This window comes from Mizuhopecten yessoensis, unplaced genomic scaffold (assembly GCF_002113885.1).
Source record: "Mizuhopecten yessoensis strain PY_sf001 unplaced genomic scaffold, ASM211388v2 scaffold6373, whole genome shotgun sequence".
Taxonomy (NCBI): domain Eukaryota; kingdom Metazoa; phylum Mollusca; class Bivalvia; order Pectinida; family Pectinidae; genus Mizuhopecten; species Mizuhopecten yessoensis.
The window spans coordinates 299337-325945 of NW_018406517.1; the positions used below are offsets into that span (position 1 = coordinate 299337).

At 39.5% G+C, this 26609-nt stretch overlaps 1 protein-coding gene across 1 annotated transcript; it reads left to right on the forward strand.

Moving 5' to 3' along the window:
* The first annotated feature begins 1069 nt into the window (after positions 1-1069).
* LOC110452061 lies at positions 1070-21027 on the forward strand. Its single transcript, XM_021500343.1, has 4 exons — positions 1070-5069; positions 5626-5694; positions 7365-7454; positions 20150-21027. Exons 1-4 carry the CDS (start codon positions 4056-4058, stop codon positions 20252-20254), a joined length of 1278 nt encoding a protein of 425 aa, XP_021356018.1. The 5' UTR covers positions 1070-4055; the 3' UTR covers positions 20255-21027.
* The last annotated feature ends 5582 nt before the right edge of the window (positions 21028-26609 follow it).

The window sequence follows — 26609 nt, forward strand, 5'->3', positions numbered from 1 at the left end:
GATGAGGAAGGTGTCATCAATCACACAGAAACACGCTATCACAGCTTTTCCAACACCCGCTCGACCATTTCAGGTATGGGAGCTCGACCTGTATGGACCATTACCCGCCACCCCTACCGGAAAGACTTACATATTCACCGCTGTAGATATGTTTTCGAAGTTCCTTTTTGCAGTACCCATAGCTAACAGTGATGCGCTGTCGGTTGGCGAGGCCATCTTTCAGCTCGTCTGTACATATGGTGCACCCGATACATGTATTTCTGACCAAGGATCGGAGTTTATCGCCAAAGCAACAAAGGAGACTTGTCGGCTTCTTGGAGTTCAGCAAAACTTCACACCCAGCTTTGCACATCATTGCCTCGGGGCATGCCAGCGTACACATAGAGTGCTAGCAACCCAGCTCACCCCCTACATAAACAAACGAAGGAACAATTGGGCCGATATTTTACCTGCTACAGTTTTCTCGATGAACGCGTCCGTAAATGCTACATCAGGTTATTCCCCCTTTGAGGTGATTTTCGGAGTACGACCCACATTCCCATTGACTACTGTGTCACCCAAGATGGACAGCATACCACAGGACATGCATGCCTATGTTCAACAAATGAGGATTCGGGTCGACATGATTCACAAAGACATGATGGAACATATAGAGAAGGCCCAGGCTACAATGTTGGACAAAGGGAACAATAAAATTCGGCCCATGCAGTTAAATGTTGCTGACTATGTTTACTTACGTCATGAACCTACCGGTGTGGGCCAGAAGTTACAAAATATCTACAAAGGGCCATTTGTGATCAGACAACCGTGTTCAGCTCATCTGGTATTCTTGTACAATCCGGCAACAGCGAAAAATCTTGAGAAACCTGTCCCTGTAAACAGACGCAAATTAGCACATGTAAGAGCTCCATCTCCAATGGACTTCTTTACGGTCATCACATCATCAAAGGTAGAGACTGGGGTACAAACGGAGAATGTTGATCCGACAACACAGAGACGCGATATATTCGATGAACCGAATCATTCAAATTCCCTGCAGGATTCGGTTGAAACTTCCGATATGGATAATTCTACACAGGATTCCATCAAAACCGCACATGAAAGTAAAACTCCCTCTGAGAGATCTAAATCATCTGAACATTCTGATTCTATCTCCGAGGTAACACAAAAACCAGAGAATCTACCAGTATTTCCAGGTCGTCCGCAACGAACAAAGAGGCAGCCCTTGCGATATCGTAGTTCTTCACTTAAGGACTCTTCGGATGTGTCAAGTTCAAATGACCGACATTACAAGATTAAACGAATATTGGCTCAGAGACAACGTGATCCAGTGACTGAGTATTTTGTTCACTTTGTCGGGGAACCTTCTCAAAAACGCACTTTGGGTAACGTCTGATGCGCTAAACCCTGCTGCTAGGAAGGCTATAATGGCAAAACCTCCGATTTCTATTCGTTGAAGTTCTTATTAACTTTGTTGGATGTACACGATGGTGCGAATACAGGAGAGAAGCCATTCCAACGTGTTTGTAGGAAGTCAATAGTGATTATCGTGAAACTGACATGATCGATGAACTCAGCTATATGATCAGCTATGATTCATAACCATTTTGTTAATTTGCCATTTCTATTTTTACATTTTTTTTGTGAAATTGTCTTATATGCGATCTATGTTGTTTTGAAACATTTCTTACTTGGTAGTGTGATGTTCTTAACATGGTTTGTAGATAAAATGTACCTGTACTCATATACCGGTACAAATTGTGCTGCATTCATTCAAATTTGACATTCTATGTTTGTTGTTTAGTTAGTAGATATATAAAAAGTGCTTTAAATTAGGTTTAGCAAAGAAGCTACTATACCTGTATATATCGCTGTTACCACCATTTCATTTATGAGTTTGCGAATAATCCTGCAGTACTTACATTTACACTCACAATGTGGAAATTGGTAATCCCTGCTTGTATTAACTTTAAACAGGATTGGTGTTATGAGCTAAAATGTTCCTTTTTTTTCCAATTGCTAATTTTGTATAGATCTCGAATGTTGAAGAGTACATGGATTTGATGTTTTCCTTTCCTATTGACCGCATGAATAATGTTACCCGATATGTAGAGTACATAGACGCACCTTTCTTTGCATAATGGTTCATGAGAGGATGATTTTTTTTAGGAATGAACTGTGTAAAAAGTTAACAAAAAGTCTGCATGGGTTGATGTAGTGGTTATATATACAGTATTCTATTCTAAGTATCTTGTGATGAGACACATTTACTTGTATATATACTCTTTTGTACCATTTATGTTATATGCCAGAAAATACTAGATCATTTATAATGAGAGAATTGACAAATTGTGCAGGCGAGTGTTTGTGTGAGAGTATGTCACCTGTGGCCATAGGTAATTTAAGAGTATTTTGTATGTAGGTCTATATTAATTTCTCACCCGTCCCATTGTATTTTGATCAATAATACTTATAGTGAGTGCATTATAGAAACAATTTGTACTTTCTACTGGTTCGAAGGAATTAGGTCTACAATAATGATAGCAGTATGTGATGCTTAGTTGTTTCTTATAACCTTCATATATTTCTCCATGGTTAGGAGTAATTGATTATAAATATGCAATGCAAACAATTTCAAGTGATTGTCTCCCTTGGTATGTTTCCTCATGTTAACTCAACCAGCTGGTGTATTGTCTATTGTTTATTACATAACTCATTTGCACAAAATATTGATTTGTATGTTATAATTCATAATTCATCTTTATTAGCACATTCCTAACTACAACAGTAATTTGATGGCTGAACAAACACAAACAAAGTATTGAAAGGCATGTATACAGAATATATAACACTGAAGCAGATAGAAATTGAATATTTTCAGATTACATCATTATAATGTTCATGGTTTCATGCTCCATATGATTGTGCTCACATATATTTTAGTAGACTTCATGAAGTGAGATTGATGAAACTAGTCAGATAAGTGTATCTTGTTATATTACCAGTGGATGATGCATGTTTGTATAGTAATTGATTGTATTACCATTTGGCGATAATTTGCTTTCCGTATAATATTCTATTGATGGTTATATTAATTCAAAATTTTAAAGGGTAAAATTTTGTCTTGGCGGGGGGGATGTTATATACATGGTATATTCTGTATAATCAACAATTGAATATCCGGAATTGCTCCGTTTTGTATGTTAGTATTTGGTGATTCCGTAATTTGTTACCGTACATCGGTTTTGTTTTGAGTTGTACTTCCGGAATTAAAAGAAGGCATCACGTTGAAAGTTTTTGAGTTATTTTCCTGATTGAAACCATCCAATATAATACCATCACGATGCCAGAACATGTGTGTTCTTTGTGTATATCGTGACTGTGTGTGTATGTGTGTTCTTTGTGCATATCTTGACCCAGTTTGTCACTTTGTATTGTGACTCCGTGTTGATCGTCACCCATTGTGTATTCTGTAAATGATTCCATAATACCTGTAACCTAGGTGCCGTTATATAACATGGTCCAGTGTGTGTCGTGCAGTAGCGATTACTACCTGTTTTTCCTATTCTCAGAATCATGTGGTCACAGTTGGCTAGGACTGCCCATGTTTGGTTTATGTACACAAGGTAAAATGAAGGGTATCGTATATCCGAAGTCCAAATACCGATTTGTCTCCATGTGTACACTTCATCCATCACCATCAATCTCAACAACCCGGACAAACTAGTGAGAGACCCTCGTGTTGACAGTAGCAGCATTGATTGACCCCGAGAGTGACGGAACTCCGTACTACCAAATCAATTGATACAAAACTATCATATTGCTGTCATGTGTCCTTCGTCCACGGTAATAATGTAGACATTAGGTTGGGATAAGCACTTAATGATGCAAGACCCACGCTGAACCTTTGCAACAGACAAACTTTCGTCATCGTTCTTCTATATATCTGTACAGGTTCCTCATGCAATCATTGTTATGTTCAAATTCAGTGTTCCACCATCTTCTATACTAACGAAACAACAAGGAAAGTACGGTACTTCTACCTTCAACACAGAATGCCAACGCTAGTGATGCCTTTTGTTGAACGATCAACTGATAATGACAGTTCAGACACCGACAGAAAAATCACCGATTCTAGAATGGGTTTAAAGGACTCACTTGGACCAATTTTGTGGATACTTCGACTCACAGGGCTGCTTTATGGCGTCACACTGAGTAGTCCGTGTCGAAAACAGTCGGTGACGGAGATGCTCAGCAGACGCTGTTGTTCTCCCTGTCTTCTGTACGGAATCTTTGTCGTCTGTCTGTTATGGGGTAACTTGGCGCTGTCCCTCTGGTCCTTTAATGGCATGACATCATTTGACGGCTTTGTATGTAATCAGATTATTACCTCGACTTGGTTCTTCCAGGTGGCATGTACAGCATTGTGCAATATCTGGCTTAGCAAACACTGGAACACTATCTTTACAACTTGGGACAAACATGTTATATCCTTGGACCCTCGTCTTGCTGTTGGAGATAGGCGTTCCGCTATTGTGGCAGCCGTTTTGTATGTAGTGTGGTTGTTGGTCGAGTTTGGATTCGTGGGCATCGGTGCTTACTTAATGGAAGGGGGCGGAATTGGATCTGGCGGTTCGTTCACCGATCAACACCACTTCAATATGTTCTTCCAATTTCTCTTTGTTTTGATTTTCTTCTATTTTATTTCGGCGTGGTATTCAATGACAGCTGTATTTGGTATTTTGGCTTTTGGACTTTACAGAGCGTTTAGAGCTTTTTTTAAACGTCTTCAAGAAAACTTTGTCGATGGAAAGTTCAAAGGTGATGTTGAGCAATTACGCCAGAAACATGGTAATCTCATCCGTCTGTTGGGGATCATTGACGGTTTGGTCTCCACGTACATACTCCTGGTCGTCGGCACTATCATTCCCCTCATCATTTTCACCCTCTACTTCGTTCTCTTCGAGACCATCGACACTTTCTCCTACATGGCGACCTGGTGGTCCGTCTCTCTCAGTCTCATCCAGATCATGTTGGTGTTCATCGGCGGAGGGCTTGTGAATCACATGGTAAGTACCCATCGCTGGGAGACGGAAATACCACACGATAAGTCATGCTATTCATTGGGGATGTCTAGTGCTGGGGCCGCAGTGGCAAAGTGGGTAAGGTATTGCTTGTTACGTCATTTGTTTGTGAGAGTAACGTCATCAATTTTTGAGAAAACGACGTAATTTTCTCACACGAACCAATGACGTAACAATCAATACCTGCTCTCAAGAGAAGATGACTCTGCAATACGCAAAGACGGAATAATAGACTCTTTGTATTCATCTTATTGGTGTCCACCGTACATCGAAATATACGTCATGGTTATTTCAATTGTTATTAAATGACTGAAACCTATTACCAGTTCCTCAAACTTTCTTTGAAATAAGAAGAAAAAACCCGTACTTAAAACTTTGTATATGAATATTTAGAAGTTAAGTTTCTTAACTTACGTTATATTACTATGGGAAAATGAAAACAGCTCTTTTAAATTAAGGAATATTGGTGAATTTGGGGCGTTCTGTGAGAGAACCAGTTATTAGATACACAGGGTGATGGTGATTGTCGGATCTGTTACAGGCTCACTACCCGGCGGAGTCTCTGTACGGTATAGACCTCAGCTGTCGTACCTCGGAGGAATGTCACCAGGTACGTAATCAAGGTCCACACAAACAGACAGACATATACCTATTTATGTATTAAAAATTAACATGTGCATGCCTTTGAATAGAATTCCTCTACACTTCAAAATTTAATTTAATTTATTTCCGTTTTAGTTTTCAATTACTGTAACACATTCCATTGCTGGCAGAGAAAATGTCATTGACACAAACTTTTACAGTCCATTGGTAACGACAGAAGTTATATGTTCTACGGTATTGTGACTTGTGATAAATACCCATTTCGTGACCATAACATGATACCTCCGTTCATCAATTACAACTGCGTGGGCACGGTGTATGCGTGGTGAATATTAACAATATTGCTTCACACGAGTATTGAGTGACTTGATATCCATTAATTACTGACGTATTGTAATATTGACTGATTTAATTAACAACCAAGAAGCGTACACGTCCATAGTCACACTCTCGATCATCACAGAAGAAGAGAGCGTTGCCGTTAACGGAGTACTGTTTGCTGATGATCTCTGTCGTATTAAAACATGACACAAGGACTAGATGCATGTGACAAGTAAATATATGTGAGTTTAGCTTACCGGGATTGCAAGTCCTCAGGTCATTGTATCTGGCTAGTAAGTGCATTTATCGGGGTTGGATTACTTTACTAAAACACAGGACATAAGCCTTCTGTGATCATATGGTATAGTTTTGCGCCGGTCGTTAAGCGTCTTCTTCAGGATTGCAAGTCCTTAGGTCATGATACCTGGCAAGTAAATGTGTGTAACTGGGGCGGTGAACTTTAACGTTCCTCAAATAAATGACCTTATTTTACTTTCAAGGTCATAGTGGTCAAAGATGTTAAAAACGTATACAACAATATGATACACATGCTACGTTCGTATTTAATGCAGCATGTGCATTGTTTTCTACCGTATTGTGTGGCGGTCAAGTGTTTACTTTAGGGGATTGTCTGGGTAAAATGTCAATGTGGACTATTTAATGGGTAAAGGGATTAAAAACATCTTGCTACGGAGGTCTAAAGTTATCATATCTTCCAGTAGCGTCATGTACCTTGGATCGAGTGCTTTAAATGTTTATCAATTATGATATCGTGTCCTACTTTCAAGGAAGCAGGAGTCAAAATTAATCAAAAACATCTAAAAGAAAAAAGTGTCCTGAAGTGAAGAGCCACAACACTGTCGTATGTTATGAAGACATACTAAAATGCATTGGGTTGTGGTCAGTGGTCAACTTTGATAGCTGAACTGGGTTAAAGGTCAGTAAAGGGTATGATAAAAAAAAAGTTTCAATTCGACAAGAAGCTTCTTTGTTTTAAGTACTATAAGGTTCTTTTCCTCAAATGATTGACCTTGACATACTGCCAAGATCACAGAAGTATTTAAATATAGAATTTCAAAGTCGTATTTGAGATATAATGATGTTATGTGGATTGAAATACAAACTCGGCCATAATGCAACACCGAGATCACAGAAATATTTCAGACACTGCTCATCTAGTCTGCTTCCCTTACATATAGTTACGGTGAAGATGAATGACGCCAACCCACTTAGCCTCTTGTTTTATGTTACCACACATTACCTTGGGCAAGTTCTTCAATTATATAGGGATTTACATGAATGTTAAGTATTTATTGTTATCAGGATATAGAGATTTTCTTCGCCATAATTTTGCAGATCACAGTGTTCCTAAATCAGCTGACCAGCCACCCAATAGGATTTACGGCGTTCGGACTCTTCACCATCGATAGACCGACAATTATCACGGTATGTCAAGTAACCCGTCCCACGCATTGGTCGGCGTTTGTGCACATAACAAAAATCAGTTTCCCTCGAGAACAGCAGTTGACGTAACCCAATGTGGATCGTTCGGACCAAATCGATGATATTTTAGGGTTGAGACTATTCACACTTTTATCAATGTCTCAGTCAGTGATGATGCCCTTTTATTGGTTTGTCATGACACTTGTAGGTAAGCAAGATATTCTTCCATTCGATGGTCAACTCGCCACATACATTCGCAGGTCAATCTCATCAATTCAACCATTGTAAGTCAACTCGCCAATCATGCATTTTTCTAGGCCGAACACCCATCACTCACATTCGTCGGTCAACTCTCTCATCTCACACATTGTCAGCATTGTAGGTCAACTCGCCCATCTCACCAAGTCTCGTTGCCTTCACTAACTCTCATGAAGGTTGATCAATTCGCGCCCCTCGTTATGTCAGAGACAAAATAAAGCATCACATTCGTTACATGGTTTTAGTTCAGACTGTATTTGATTCACTCAATCGGCCAACCCAGTTACAAGAAGGTAAAGAAGACATTCTTCACCCTGTTGAAGTTCGGGATGCTACATGCTTGTGTGACAAAAGCGTTATCCCCTTAGGTACAGCAGTTCACCTAATATGTATAGTTCGGACCTATAATGCATTGAATGCATTTAAGGGATGACATTTTTATCATTTCTTTGATCAACATCAAAGGCCGTCGTGATTCAGTCATTTCTTCTCTTGGTACAGGTGCCCAATCATTTACCAGCAAATTCTACCTAATATTGTGAATACGATTAATTTGTTTGGTAAATTGCTAACAAGCTGCTGCGTGCGGTTGAAATGCTACATTAGTCCATATTCTACAGATTGTGCTACTGACCAAAGTTCGACGAAATAGCTTCTATGAACAATAATATTCTTTTGCCAGGTATGACGAATATGAAAAAGTCAGCTATATTACCTGTAAGTTTTAAAGCTAGACCGGCTGATGGCAATATGACATACACACAACAATTTATACGATGATTGTTGATAGATTGACATTAAAAATGAAGTCCAGCGAAATGCATAAAAAACAGAAACCGTTATTGCATTTGATATTCTATTACACCAGTTTAAGTATTTCTGTTCCTTTTTTCACATACCATTATAACAAAAATTGTTTTGCATTTATATCATTATAGTTATGATACAATGTTGAATCACAATTAGAATTTTTTACAATCAAATATTGTACATAAGACCTAGGTTTGTCACTGGCAATATGTCACTCAGTCATGACAAACCAATGTAAGGGCACGGCCAACTGTGACATTGATGAAATATATAGTGTAGTAGTCTCAATCCTTAAATAAAATAGATTTGGTCCGAACTTCACCTATGGTCAAGTCAACTGCTGTACCTGTAGGGAAGTGACTTTTGTCACGTACACACGCAAGTTAATGATAAAACGTCTAAAGTGGTTGCAAAGATTGACCGATCGGACACGTTCAGTCCAGATCCGCTGTAAATGAATAAATAAAATAAACAAATCTTAAAAAAATAGCACTATTTTGCACTGATAATAACGGTCATACGTAAATTCAACGATTTTTAAAATTGGTTGTGCTAATTTAATAAGTAGGGGAAAAGATTCTTACCAACAGTCGTGTTGTTACAGCTTTCTAGGCAACAGTGATCTTAAACAGGATTATTGGAGTCTTAAACAGGGTTATTGGAGTCTTAAACAGGGTTATTGGAGTCTTAAACAGGGTTATTTTAAGTTTTAACAAAGATGTACTGATGGCTGTAGTTGAATGCACAACGTGTCCTCTGTTTCTTGAAATTGAAAAAAAAAGTTTCAACACCTTTATTATGCATTTATGTGAATACAACAGTTTAGATGTAGCACATTCAGAATTGGAAACAGTTCCTTTTGTTGTCATGAAAATATTGTCCAGGGAAATTGATTCTCTATGAATTCTGACTTAACGAGATAGGAAGTGCCGTGGTGTTCCCGGTCGGCTCCTTATTGCTGCCTTCGTATATGTTTCGGAAGTGCAGACATTCCCGAGAGGGACGTTATGTTATTCGAATTAAGTGGTATTACAGACAATGAACCGACTCGGAAACACATTGTTTCTATACTCAGACATGAGGTAAGTCTGTCATTTAACTGCAAAAAAAGGGAACAACACTTCTTTTGCGATCTATTTCAGTCGTAGATTTACTGAGATGTTGTAAGACACGTGCTCTTCTTTTTGTTCCTGAGATTCACTGACTGTATCTACATCGTTAAGGCAATCAACAAATACCCAAACTAAAGGCAGATACTTAACTAAGATTTAACAGCAAACCGCAGGCATTCCTATTGAAACCATTGCGCCTCTCTTTTGGTCGACTTATTTATGTGTTCATATAAGGCTGAATTTATAAGAACCGATAACAAGTCCTTCAAGCTATATCAACAATTTGTTATCTATAAATAACAAGAATTGTTTTGACCATTTCGATATCATATACCTCCCAGAATCAAGGACACCACAATTGCTTCTACATCATCAACAGGGACTGTTTACTACTAAGCTGATAAGCTACGGTAACCGATAGTAGATTTTCTTTATCTCTCATTGGCCAGTTTTATGGTCGGCATCATGACCGCATTCGGAGATATTCTGTTTCTTTGCGTGATGTGAAGGTCGATGTGTTTTTTTTATCATAAGTGTGCTTGTTATTTTCTCGCACTAACCCGGTTCCCACTTGGTGAACGTGGTATTATTTTGTTATGAACTCGATCAACGTTAGTGGTATCGTCGTGTACTTTCTCAGGCGTCACCATGTAAATCTTTCCTTTGTTCATATTTTGCCCTGGCTGATCGATTTTGTGATGGAAATACGTTTGTTGTCGTTTCTTGACGTATTCTCTTGTTTAATATAAAGATATATAGGATCTTAAATTAGTTTTCATTTCATATGAGATTTTATGAAACGAGTCTTAGGTGTTTTTATTTTTGCGAGCCTTTGCGAGCAAAAATTAAAACTTCGAGATGAGTTTCATAAAAGCTCATATGATATGAAAACAAATTTAAGATACTTTTTATCACATAACTCAGAAAACTTACATTTTGACAAGTTTTAAAGCCAAAATGTAGAGGACTTAATCAAACGGAGACAGACATTTTGTTGCGCCATTCACAATTTATAACGTCCCGTCATTGTCCATACTATGACGTCACAATCGACTTTTGACTGGCACAGCCAATGAAAAACGCTCCAGGGTATATTACACTAGTGGAAACTGTAAAAATATTACACGGGAACTCACTGGATAACAGGCCGATTATGTGATAAATATATGTTTAGGACTGACACCGGGGTCCTTATATCTAAGTTGTCATTTTTCTGTATTGTTTTAGATGACGATTGTTGTGTTGATTCTATGCGGTCTCGGGCGTGTCTTTAGAATGCATACAACACTATGCTATAAATGCAAATGTATAATATTGAAAAAATGTGTCAACTAGCCATACTAAATAAACATTGTGTCGGGTGTGTGCTTGTCAGGATCATTTGACAAAACACCTTTGGTTGTTTAATTACATGCCGTGACAAAGTTGCCAAAGAGGAAGTCGTCCTTTTGTTTTCTATTCGGGGGGAAGTCCGACAGGGTTCGTGTCGTAGCAGACGATTTATGGACTTGTGTTTTAAAAAAAAAAACAATATAACTATTGTGAACCCGTTGTACAATCTTCACTGTATCACGATACGCCGAGTACAACATTCACTGAATCACGATACACCGAGTACAACCTTCACTGTATCACGAAAAGCCGAGTACAATCTTCACTGTATCACGAAACGCCGAGTACAAAACTCACTGTATCACGAAAAGCCGAGTACAACCTTCACTGTATCACGATACGCCGAGTACAACATTCACTGAATCACGATACACCGAGTACAACCTTCACTGTATCACGAAAAGCCGAGTACAACCTTCACTGGATCACGATACGCCGAGTATAACATTCACTGTATCACGATACGTCGAGTATAGTCTTCACTGAGTCACGATACACGGATTACAATGTTCACTGTATCACGAAAAGCCGAGTACAATCTTCACTGTATCACGATACGCCTATCACAACCTTCACTGTATCACGATACGCCGAGTATAACATTCACTGTATCACGATACGTCGAGTATAATCTTCACTGTGTGACGATACACGGATTACAATCTTCACTGCATCACGAAAAGCCGAGTACAATCTTCACTGTATCACGAAACGCCGAGTAAAATCTTCACTGTATCACGATACGCCGAGTATAGTCTTCACTGTGTGACGATACACGGATTACAATCTTCACTGCATCACGAAAAGCCGAGTACAATCTTCACTGTATCACGATACGTCGAGTATAATCTTCACTGTGTGACGATACACGGATTACAATCTTCACTGTATCACGATACGCCTATTACAACCTTCACTGTATCACGATACGCCGAGTATAATCTTCACTGTATCACGATACGCCGAGTAAAATCTTCACAGTATCACGATACACGGATTACAATCTTAATTGTATCACGAAACGCCGAGTACAAAACTCACTGTATCCCGATACGCCGAGTACAACCTTCACTGTATCATGATACGCCGAGTATAACATTCACTGTATCACGATACGTCGAGTATAATCTTCACTGTGTGACGATACACGGATTACAATCTTCACTGCATCACGAAAAGCCGAGTACAATCTTCACTGTATCACGAAACGCCGAGTAAAATCTTCACTGTATCACGATACGCCGAGTATAATCTTCACTGTATCACGATACGCCGAGTACAACCTTCACTGTATCATGATACGCCGAGTATAACATTCACTGTATCACGATACGTCGAGTATAATCTTCACTGTGTGACGATACACGGATTACAATCTTCACTGTACCACGAAACGCCGAGTAAAATCTTCACTGTATCACGATACACGGATTACAATCTTCACTGTATCACGATACGCCTATTACAACCTTCACTGTATCACGATACGCCGAGTATAGTCTTCACTGTGTCACGATACACGGATTACAATCTTCACTGTGCCACGAAACGCCGAGTAAAATCTTCACTGTATCACGATACGCCGAGTAAAATCTTCACTGTATCACGATACACGGATTACAATCTTCACTGTATCACGAAAAGCCGAGTACAATCTTCACTGTATCACGATACGTCGAGTATAATCTTCACTGTGTCACGATACACGGATTACAATCTTCACTGTACCACGAAACGCCGAGTAAAATCTTCACTGTATCACGATACACGGATTACAATCTTAATTGTATCACGAAACGCCGAGTACAAAACTCACTGTATCACGAAAAGCCGAGTACAATCTTCACTGTATTCAGGTCAACGTTTGTACACTCATACCATCCATTAGCTGGTGTAGGCACGATATACATGAAGGATGCTGATGAGAATGACACGGTATTGTGTTTTGTTACGTTAAGGATGCTGATGAGAATGACACGGTATTGTGGTTTGTTACGTGAAGGATGCTGATGAGAATGCCACGGTATTGTGTTTTGTTACGTGAAGGATGGTGATGAGAATGACACGGTATTGTGTTTTGTTACGTTAAGGATGCTGATGAGAATGACACGGTATTGTGTTTTGTAACGTGAATGATGCTGGTGAGAATGACATGGTATTGTGTTTTGTTACGTGAAGGGTGCTGATGAGAATGACACGGTTTTGTGTTTTGTTACGTGAAGGGTGCTGATGAGAATGACACGGAATTGTGTTTTGTTACGTGAAGGGTGCTGATGAGAATGACACGGTATTGTGTTTTGTTATGTGAAGGATGCTGATGAGAATGACACGGTATTGCGTTTTGTAACGTGAAGGATGCTGGTGAGAATGACATGGGATTGTGTTTTGTTACGTGAAGGATGCTGATGAGAATGACATGGTATTGTGTTTTGTTACGTGAAGGATGCTGATGAGAATTACACGGTATTGTGTTTTGTTACGTGAAGGATGGTGATGAGAATGACACGGTATTGTGTTTTGTTACGTTAAGGATGCTGATGAGAATGACACGGTATTGTGTTTTGTTACGTTAAGGATGCTGATGAGAATGACACGGTATTGTGGTTTGTTACGTGAAGGATGCTGATGAGAATGACATGGTATTGTGTTTTATTACGTGAAGGATGCTGATGAGAATGACACGATATTGGGTTTTGTTACGTGAAGGATGCTGATGAGAATGACACGATATTGGGTTTTGTTACGTGAAGGATGCTGATGAGAATGACACGGTGTTGTGTTCTGTTACGTGAAGGATGCTGATGGGAATGACACGGTATTGTGTTTTGCTACGTGGAAACTGTAAATAGTCTTCACTGTGTCACGATACACGGATTACGATCTTCACTGTATCACGAAAAGCCGAGTACAATCTTCACTGTATTCAGGTCAACGTATGTACACTCATACCATCCATTAGCTGGTGTAGGCACTATATACATGAAGGATGCTGATGAGAATGACACGGTATTGGGTTTTGTTACGTGAAGGATGCTGATGAGAATGACACGATATTGGGTTTTGTTACGTGAAGGATGCTGATGAGAATGACACGATATTGGGTTTTGTTACGTGAAGGATGCTGATGAGAATGACACGGTATTGCGTTTTGTTATGTGAAGGATGCTGATGAGAATGACACGGTATTGCGTTTTGTAACGTGAAGGATGCTGGTGAGAATGACATGGTATTGTGTTTTGTTACGTGAAGGGTGCTGATGAGAATGACACGGAATTGTGTTTTGTTACGTGAAGGGTGCTGATGAGAATGACACGGAATTGTGTTTTGTTACGTGAAGGGTGCTGATGAGAATGACACGGAATTGTGTTTTGTTACGTGAAGGGTGCTGATGAGAATGACACGGTTTTGTGTTTTGTTACGTGAAGGGTGCTGATGAGAATGACACGGTATTGTGTTTTGCTACGTGGAAACTGTAAATAGTCTTCACTGTGTCACGATACACGGATTACGATCTTCACTGTATCACGAAAAGCCGAGTACAATCTTCACTGTATTCAGGTCACCGTATGTACACTCATACCATCCATTAGCTGGTGTAGGCACGATATACATGAAGGATGCTGATGAGAATGACACGGTATTGCGTTTTGTAACGTGAAGGATGCTGGTGAGAATGACATGGTATTGTGTTTTGTTACGTGAAGGATGCTGATGAGAATTACACGGTGTTGTGTTCTGTTACGTGAAGGATGCTGATGAGAATGACACGGTATTGTGTTTTGCTACGTGGAAACTGTAAAAATATTACACGGGCGAATTCATTGGATAACAGGCCGATTATGTGATAAATATATGTTTAGGACTGACACCGGGGTCCTTATATCTAAGTTGTCATTATTTCTGTATTGTTTTAGATGACGATTGTTGTGTTGATTCTATGCGGTCTCGGGCGTGTCTTTAGAATGCATACAACACTATGCTATAAATGCAAATGTATAATATTGAAAAAATGTGTCAACTAGCCATACTAAATAAACATTGTGTCGGGTGTGTGCTTGTCAGGATCATTTGACAAAACACCTTTGGTTGTTTAATTACATGCATCGACAAAGTTGCCAAAGAGGAAGTCGTCCTTTTGTTTTCTATTAGGGGGGAATTCCGACAGGGTTCGTGTCGTAGCAGACGATTTATGGACTTGTGTTTTAAAAGAAAAACAATATAACTATTGTGAACCTGTTGTTCAATCTTCACTGTATCACGATACGCCGAGTACAATCTTCACTGTATCACGATACGCCGAATACAATCTTCACTGTATCACGATACGCCGAGTACAACATTCACCGAATCACGATACGCCGAGTACAACCTTCACTGTATCACGATACGCCGAGTATAATCTTCACTGTGTCACGATACACGGATTACAATCTTCACTGTATCACGAAACGCCGAGTACAAAACACACTGTATCAAGAAAAACCGAGTACAATCTTCACTGTATCACGATACGCCGAATACAATCTTCACTGTATCACGATACGCCGAATACAATCTTCACTTTATCACGATACGCCGAGTATAATCTTCACTGTGTCACGATACACGGATTACAATCTTCACTGTATCACGATACGCCGAATACAATCTTCACTGTATCACGATACGCCTATTACAACCTTCACTGTATCACGAAACGCCGAGTACAAAACTCACTGTATCAAGAAAAACCGAGTACAATCTTCACTGTATCACGATACGCCGAGTATAATCTTCACTGTGTCACGATACACGGATTACAATCTTCACTGTATCACGATACGCCGAGTAAAATCTTCACAGTATCACGATACACGGATTACAATCTTCACTGTATCACGAAACGCCGAGTACAAAACTCACCGTATCACGAAAAGCCGAGTATAATCTTCACTGTATCACGATACGTCGAGTATAATCTTCACTGTATCACGATACACGGATTATAATCTTCACTGTATCACGATACGCCTATTACAACCTTCACTGTATCACGAAACGCCGAGTACAAAACTCACTGTATCAAGAAAAACCGAGTACAATCTTCACTGTATCACGATACGCCTATTACAACCTTCACTGTATCACGAAACGCCGAGTACAAAACTCACTGTATCAAGAAAAACCGAGTACAATCTTCACTGTATCACGATACGCCGAGTAAAATCTTCACAGTATCACGATACACGGATTACAATCTTCACTGTATCACGATACGCCGTGTACAGTCTTCACTGTGTCACGATACCCGGATTATAATCTTCACTGTATCACGATACACGGGTTACAACTTTCACTGTATCACGATACACGGGTTACAATCTTCACTGTATCACGATACACGGGTTACAATCTTCACTGTATTACGATACACGTGGTACAATAAATACCTTTCGCAAAGCGCTTGGTATAATCGGGCATTCGCGAAACTCGTAGTACAATCGTGTCTGTATTGCGACGCGCGTGGTACAATCTTCTTTCTTATTTGACAGTTATAATAAAAAATATCATTCGTCATACAAATCTAAATGACAGGGGCGGTGTTCGGTTATCATATTTTTATTCAACATTTGTCCTGGAATCCCTTAACAGTCGATACGGTTGACTTGTTTACATATATATCATAGCTATATAAACGCAAGGAACTGCAAAATTAAGCTTTTACATTTTGTCTAAATATAGCTTAACTTTCTTATTATATAGATTTATTTTTATTCAATAACAGGTAGCGTTTAAGCCGCAATGTTAACACGGGGATCAGTTAACAGCCGTTGACGTCATATCATTTCAAGTTCCGGTACATTACCGTGTGCCATCGATTAACCATGTTGGTGCTAACACCACTATCACTCGTGCGCGCGTGATGTTGCATTATCATTAAACTATACACGCTACATTTATGTCAGGACTATCAAATTTATATTTCATGAATTTAATAATAACTAATTTCTCTTTACGCCATCATCACATAACACATTAACAGTTTTTATTGACATTATCACAATTCAGCAATATTGTATGTTCTTGTACGGACTTAAAATCATGTATGTGCTTCATGCCATAACCCGTGTCCCCAATCTGTCTCACATTCCCAAACTTTCTAGATGTCTAATCTGTCTTACATGAAAACTGTTCTACATATCTCCTGGTGCAGGTTTCAAAAACCGCCCTTATCAGGGAAGTTCCTTTAAAAAACAAGAGAAAACGAGTTGTCAACAAAATAAAAATTCGAACTCAAAATCGACAAAACAAAAGCAACATATAAACAAAGAAGGATTTTAATGGAGACTCTTGAAAGAGTACAATGATAATAAGACCATGTGATCCGGAAGGATCATCAGCGACACCCGACCTACACATCTAAGTCAACGCCAAGTAATGTCATGTCCTTCCATCGAAACTTGCCAATAAAACCACAAGGTAGACTAATGAACATGTTAAAGCATATGGACCTCCATATCACACACAGTAACAGCATACTTCTCTATGGGATCATGATGGCGACCACGAAATGGGCATAGTCCTCATCAACCAGCATCACTGGAAACCCTGTGGTGTATTGACATATTTAGATCAAGGAAGTCATGATATTCGGAGCAGGAATTGGGAAGCACGGATGTTACTATCAAAAAAAGGAAAGTTCACAATTGGGAAGTCGAAATCGACCCGCTTATCGTACGGCTTAGTAGTAGGCAACTTTGTTGGTCATGTCGCAAGTAAAAATCGAGGAAAGCGGGAGAATTAGAAGAGTCTGTAGATTCTCAGGAGGGTATATACACTGTACCATCGATGTAGTTAATTTTGTTTTGAAGACAACAACTCGTCGATATATCTCAATGTGAAATTCAAGGTCTGTACCCTTCCTGATAAGCTCATCAATACTTTCAGTCTCATAAGAAGAAACAAATCGGCAAGAAGAGGGGCACAGTTTGTTCCCATAGAAATGCCTACAGTATTATGGAAAATCTTGCCATCGAACTCAACTCAGATATTGACAGCAAATGTTCCAATGTTATTTACGCTCATTATTGATATTGCCTTTCGGACTTTTTTCTTTAGAAAAAAAGCTCTCGTAAAACAATTACGGAAGCGTTTCTTCAGTATGAGGTATAATATTGTTCAGATCGAATTGAAAAGTCAAAAGTTTGATAAACATTTTTGAGGAGAATCCTCATGTTCAGAATAATTTTATCTTACGTGTCCAGTCCATTACTTAATAAGTTTATTTGTTCTTAAAAAGGGTTTCATCGTCCATATGCGGGAGTGCCTTCAAAACGTTGCCAAATCGAACAATTAATCCCTCGACTTCCCGATTTATATATTTTCGTCTCCTTCGATTTTCTTGGTTGTTTGCTATCGTCTCCCTCGACTCTCCGGGTTATATGATATCGTCTTCTTCGACTTTCTGGGTTGTATGCTATCGTCACATTTGTACCTTCGCAGCAAATTACGGCTTCAGTAGAGTTCAGGTCAACGTTTGTACACTCATACCATCCATTATCTGGTGTAGGCACGATGTACATGAAGGATGCTGATGAGAATGACACTGTATTGTGTTTTATTACGTGAAGGATGCTGATGAGAATGACATGGTATTGTGTTTTGTAACGTGAAGGATGCTGATGAGAATGGCACGGTGTTGTGTTTTGTTACGTGAAAGGTGCTGATGAGAATGACATGGTATTGTGTTTCGTAACGTGAAGGATGCTGATGAGAATGGCACGGTGTTGTGTTTTATTACGTGAAGGATGCTGATGAGAACGGCACGGTATTGTGTTTTGTTACGTGAATGATGCTGATGAGAACGACACGGTATTGTGTTTTGTTATGTGAAGGTTGCTGATGAGAATGACATGGTATTGTGTTTTGGTACGTGAAGGATGCTGATGAGAATGCCATGGTATTGTGTTTTGTTACGTGAAGGATGCCGATGAGAATGACACGGTATTGTGTTTTATTACGTGAAGGATGCTGATGAGAACGGCACGGTATTGTGTTTTATTACGTGAAGGATGCTGACGAGAATGACATGGTATTGTGTTTTGGTACGTGAAGGATGCTGATGAGAATGCCATGGTATTGTGTTTTGTTACGTGAAGGATAGGTAGCGTGTAAGCCGCAATGTTAACACGGGGATCAGTTAACGGCCGTTGACGTCATATGATTTCAAGTTCCGGTACATTACCGTGTGCCCTCGATTAACCATGTTGGTGCTAACACCACTATCACTCTGTCGCACGTGATGTTGCATTATCACACGGTATTGTGTTTTGTTACGTGTAGGATGCTGATGAGAACGACACGGTATTGTGTTTTGTTATGTGAAGGATGCTGATGAGAATGCCATGGTATTGTGTTTTGTTACGTGAAGGATGCTGATGAGAAGGACATGGTATTGTGTTTTGTTACGTTGAGGATGCTGATGAGAATGACACGGTATTGTGTGTTGTTACCATTACCGTGTGCCATCGATTAACCATGTTGGTGCTAACACCACTATCACTCTGTCGCACGTGATGTTGCATTATCACACGGTATTGTGTTTTGTTACGTGTAGGATGCTGATGAGAACGACACGGTATTGTGTTTTGTTATGTGAAGGTTGCTGATGAGAATGACATGGTATTGTGTTTTGTAACGTGAAGGATGCTGATGAGAATGGCACGGTGTTGTGTTTTGTTACGTGAAAGATGCTGATGAGAATGACATGGTATTGTGTTTTGTTACGTGAAGGATGCTGATGAGAACGACACGGTATTGTGTTTTGTTAAGGCTTTCTTTGGAAGATTATTTCACAAAGCTTAAAACATCACACAAAACTTAATAGTTAACAAATGATAAGGTCACAATAAGCGATAATGTGGGTGACTCTCCTGAATATAGATTTCACTTTAATGCTGTCGTAATATTATTTAGCTACTGTGATCAAAGCTACAATTGAGACATCATGATCAGTTAAGTTAAATGTACGGAATACAAAGATGGTTCTAAAGAGAGGTTAACTACTTAGGGTAGAATAAAGTTGTGGTTCTTTTTTTTCTAACTTGTAATATATTTTTGAACTATTTTGTTAAATTATCTTTACAGTTTGCTGGAAGTATAGTGACATACGCTGTCGTGGTGATACAATTTGCGCCGTCAGATGGCGCTGTTGACCCCGCTCGGTTTGTCTGTAACTGTTCCTGTGTTTGATGATATAGGGGTCCATGACGGGACATCAGCTACTCTAGGTCCAGACAGCCGTCAGCCATATTTACCGGAGGTTAAATGTTGTTACTGCTGTACGCTCCATTTAAGATTGGGGATCATGCGATCTACAGACGAATTATATCAGACGTAAACATGAGTCGGCTACAGCTTGCTGCACATCTAGTACGAGGGACGATATGTATCCACTTACCATATACATCATAAAGTACCCCTCACTACTGTGTCTACCAAACGAAATCATAAGACACCATTGGTCTGAAAAGACCGACAATCAATATCTTGTCGTTATTGTTGCCCGACATATTTTTCCGACTATTAGTAGCCTACTGCTTTTAGAATACCTGTTTGTATATATAATAGTACTTGGTTCACTAGGAGTGTCATGGCAACGTTTATAATTACGTCATCAGCGCGTGCTAGTGACAAGTGATTGATTTCCTTCGTGCCATGTGATTTATACTTGATGGCGGAGAGCGTGCGGCGGGAGTGATGCTACATTGTACACCTCCCTAGTCAAATATGTATCTTAGAGTCGATCACTCCACCTCCCATTCAGATAGAGAAGTGCGCATTAGAATTATTGTATACTTCCTCACCTTCTTCACGTCTGCCCGTGTGTGTAGCTACAACTATGTACGGCCTTTTAGCGATTACTTGGAAAAAATGTGTATGTCACTGTTCAAACATGTACCTTGTTTTTAAACCCGCACCAAGTCGTCACAAGAGGACTACAGATGCTTTTTTACATCTTAATAAAACCGTCGAAACGGATTTTTTCGCATGTTGCTGATCTTTTTGACGTCGTACGCATAATTTGGCAAGCGGTTTACAGATTGTTATTGTAATCAGTGCTTTCCTATCATGACCCTACGAAAGAATAAAGGAAATTATGAATAGTTTAAATCGCCAGGGAGCCAGACAACCAGACAACAACCAGACAACAGACAGACAACAGACAACAAACAGACAACAGACAACAGACAGACAACCAGACAACCAGACAACCAAACAACAGACAACCAGACAACCAGACAACAGACAAACAGACAGACAACCAGACAACAAACATACAACAAACAGACAACAGACAACATACAGACAACATACAGACAACCAGACAACCAAACAACAGACAACCAGACAACAGACAACCCGACAACCGCGTCTTAATTGTCTTTATTGAAAACTGATATTATAGATAAATCGAAGCAGTGCTCAATAATGTTTTGTCATACCAATAAATGTTTTTTTTAGACTATATTTAATATCGATAAGAGTGATAGGAAGTGGTCGGTACATGTAACCATCACGCTGTACAACCAGGGCTATACATTACTTTCTTAATCATCTAATAAATTTGCGCATGTTCGCTTCTGTTTTACAGGTGCATATTTCATTGTAGTTAACCATGAAACATTGTTCGTTAAAACTCTAATAACGCTATCCTAGTGGGTAAATTATTCATGATGGGATAATTGTCGCCAACGCACGGAGCAGCGGCATACTCACAACAGCTCTGCCGTACTCACGAAAATATTTATCGGACTCACAGAAACATGTACTATTGTCATAATTATAGAAAAAGTAACTGTACTCATTTAAGCATGTACTGTATCCACTTAAACATAAATTTCACTTGCAAACCATGTATCATAATCATGGTACATTTAATATGTACCACATCTAAGGAGGCATACATTGTTTTGACGGAAACGTACACTATACTCACGGAAACATACCGTGAACTCATGAACACATGTACCATACTCACGAAAACATGTACCATACTCATGGAAACATACACTTTACTCATGAAAGCTGCACTTCTCACGGAAGCTACACTGTACTCACAGAAACATGTATTGTACTCACGAAAACATGTATTGTACGGAAACATATACTGTACTCACGGAAACATGTACTGTACTCACGGAAACATGTACTGTGCTTACGGAAACATACACTATACTCACGAAAACATGTACTGTACGGAAACATATACTGTACTTACGGAAACATGTACTGTACTCACGGAAACATGTAATGTACTTACGGAAACATGTACTGTACTCACGGAAACATGTACTGTACACACAGAAACATGTACTGTACGGAAACATGAACTGTGCTTACGGAAACATGCACTATACTCACGAAAACATGTATTGTACGGAAACATATCCTGTACTCACGGAAACATATACTGTACTTACGGAAACATGTACTGTACTCACGGAAACATACACTGTACTCACGGAAACATACGCTGTACTCACGGAAACATGTACTGTACACACAGAAACATGTACTGTACTTACGGAAACATTTACTGAACTCACGGAAACATACGCTGTACTCATGGAAACATACAATGTACTCACGGAAACATAACCTGTGCTCACGGAAACATACACTATACTCCCGGAAAAATGTACTGTACTCACGGAAACATATACTGTACTCCAAGAAACATGTACTGTACGGAAACATGTACTGTACTCACACAAACATGTACTGTACTCACGGAAACATGAACTGTACTCACGGAAACATGTACTGTACTCCCAGAAATATGTACTGTACCGAAACATGTACTGTACTCACACAAACATGTACTGTACTCACGGAAACATGTACTGTTCTCACGGAAACATGTACTGTACTTCCGGAAACATGTATTGTACTCACGGAAACATGTACTGTACTTACGGAAACATGTATTGTACTCACGGAAACATGTACTGTACTTACGGAAACATACACTGTACTCCCAGAAACATGTACTGTACGGAAATATGTACTGTACTCACAGAAACATGTACTGTACTCACAGAAACATGTACATACACTATACTCACGGAAACATGCACTATACTCACTACTTACGGAAACATGTACTGTACTCACGGAAACATACACTGTACTCACGGAAACATGCACTATACTCACGGAAACATACACTGTACTCACGGAAACATACGCTGTACTCATTGAAACATACAATGTACTCACGGAAACATACACTGTGCTCACGGAAACATACACAATACTCACGGAAACATGTACTGTACTCACGGAAACACACACTGTACTAACGGAAACATATACTGTACTCAAGGAAACATACGCTGTACTCATGGAAACATACAAGGTACTCACGGAAACATACACTGTGCTCACGGAAACATACGCTGTACTCATGGAAACATACAAGGTACTCACGGAAACATACACTGTGCTCACGGAAACATACGCTGTACTCGTGGAAACATACAATGTACTCACGGAAACATAACCTGTGCTCACGGAAACATACACTATACTCCCGGAAAAATGTACTGTACTCACGGAAACATACACCATACTCACGGAAACATGCACTGTACTCACGGAAACATGTACTTGTACTCACACAAACATGTACTGTACTCACGGAAACATGTACTGTACTCAGGAAACATGTACTGTACTCACGGAAACACACACTGTACTAACGGAAACATATACTGTACTCAAGGAAACATACGCTGTACTCATGGAAACATACAAGGTACTCACGGAAACATACACTGTGCTCACGGAAACATACGCTGTACTCATGGAAACATACAAGGTACTCACGGAAACATACACTGTGCTCACGGAAACATACGCTGTACTCATGGAAACATACAATGTACTTACGGAAACATACACTGTGCTCACGGAAACATACACAATACTCACGGAAACATGTACTGTACTAACGGAAACATACGCTGTACTCATAGAAACATACAATGCAATGTACTCAAGAAAACATACACTGTGCTCACGGAAACATACACTATACTCACGGAAACATGCACTGTAATCACGGAAACATGTACTGTACTCACGGAAACATGCACTATACTCACGGAAAAATACACTATAATCACGGAAGCATACACTTACTGTACTCACGGAAACATGTACTGTACTCACGTAAACACACACTGTACTAACGGAAACATGCACTGTACTCACGGAAACATATACTGTACTCAAGGAAACATACGCTGTACTCATGGAAACATACAAGGTACTCACGGAAACATACACTGTGCTCACGGAAACATACACTATACTCACGGAAACATGCGCTATACTCACAGAAACATGTACTGTACTCACGGAAACATACACCATACTCACGGAAACATGCGCTATACTCACAGAAACATGTACTGTACTCACGGAAACATGTACTGTACTCACGGAAACATGTACTGTACTCACGGAAACACGTACTGTACTTACGGAAACATGTACTGTACTTACGGAAACATGTACTGTACTTACGGAAACATGTACTGTACTCACGGAAACATGTACTGTACTCACGGAAACATGTACTGTACTCACGGAAACATGTACTGTACTCACGGAAACATGTACTGTACTCACGGAAACATGTACTGTACTCACGGAAACATGTACTGTACTCACGGAAACATGTACTGTACTCACGGAAACATGTACTGTACTCACGGAAACATGTACTGTACTCACGGAAACATGTACTGTACTCACGGAAACATGTACTGTACTCACGGAAACATATACTGTACTCACGGAAACATACGCTGTACTCACGGAAACATGTACTATACTCACGGAAACACACACTGTACTAACGGAAACACACACTGTACTCACGGAAACATGTACTGTACTCACGGAAACATGCACTGTACGTACTCCAAGAAACATGTACTGTACGGAAACATGTACTGTACTCACAGAAACATGTACTGTACTCACGGAAACATGGACTGTACTTACGGAAAAATACACTGTACTCCCAGAAACATGTACTGTACGGAAACATGTACTGTACTCACAGAAACATGTACTGTGCTTACGGAAACATACGCTGTATTCACAGAAATATGTACTGTACTCACGGAAACATGTACTGTACTCAGGAAACATGTACTGTACTCACGGAAACAGGTACTGTACTTACGGAAACATGTATTGTACTCAGGGAAACATACACTGTACTCCCAGAAACATGTACTGTACGGAAACATGTACTGTTCTCACAGAATCATGTACTGTGCTTACGGAAACATAAGCTGTATTCACAGAAATATGTACTGAAACATGTACTGTACTCACACAAACATGTACTGTACTCACGGAAACATGTACTGTACTAACGGAAACATGTATTGTACTCAAGGAAACATACACTGTGCTCACGGAAACATATACTGTACTCAAGGAAAAATGTACTGTACTGACGGAAACATGTATTGTACTCACGGAAACATACACTGTACTCCCAGAAACATGTACTGTACGGAAACATGTACTGTACTCACAGAAACATGTACTGTACTTACGGAAACATGTACTGTACTTACGGAAACATACGCTGTACTCATGGAAACATACAATATACTCACGGAAACATACACTGTGCTCACGGAAACATACACAATACTTACGGAAACATGTACTGTACTAACGGAAACATGTACTATACTAACGTAAACATACGCTGTACTCATGGAAACAAACAATGTACTCGCGGAAACATAACCTGTGCTCACGGAAACATACACAATACTTGCGGAAACATGTACTGTACTAACTGAAACATGTACTATACTAACGTAAACATACGCTGTACTCATGGAAACATGCAATGTACTCACGGAAACATACACTATACTCCCGGAAACATGCACTATACTCACGGAAGCATACACGATAGTCACGGGAACATACACTATACTCACGGAAGCATACACTGTACTCACGGAAACATATACTGTACTCAAGGAAAAATGTACTGTACTAACGGAAACATGTATTGTACTCACGGAAACATACACTATTACTGTACTTACGGAAACATGAACTGTACTTACGGAAACATACGCTGTACTCATAGAAACATACAATGTACTCACGGAAACATAACCTGTGCTCACGGAAACATACACTATACTAACGGAAACATACACTATACTCACGGAAACATGCACTTTACTCACGGAAACATACACTATACTAACGGAAACATACGCTATACTCATGGAAACATACAATATACTCACGCAAACATACACTGTGCTCACGGAAACATGTACTGTACTCACAGAAACATGTCCTGTACTTACGGAAACATATCCTGTACTCACGGAAACATGTACTGTACGCACGAAAACATACACCACACTATACTCACGGAAGCATACACTATACTCACGTAAACATACACTATACTCACGGAAGCATGCACTATACTCACGGAAACATACAGTTAACTCATGGAAACATGTACTGTACTATACTCACGGAA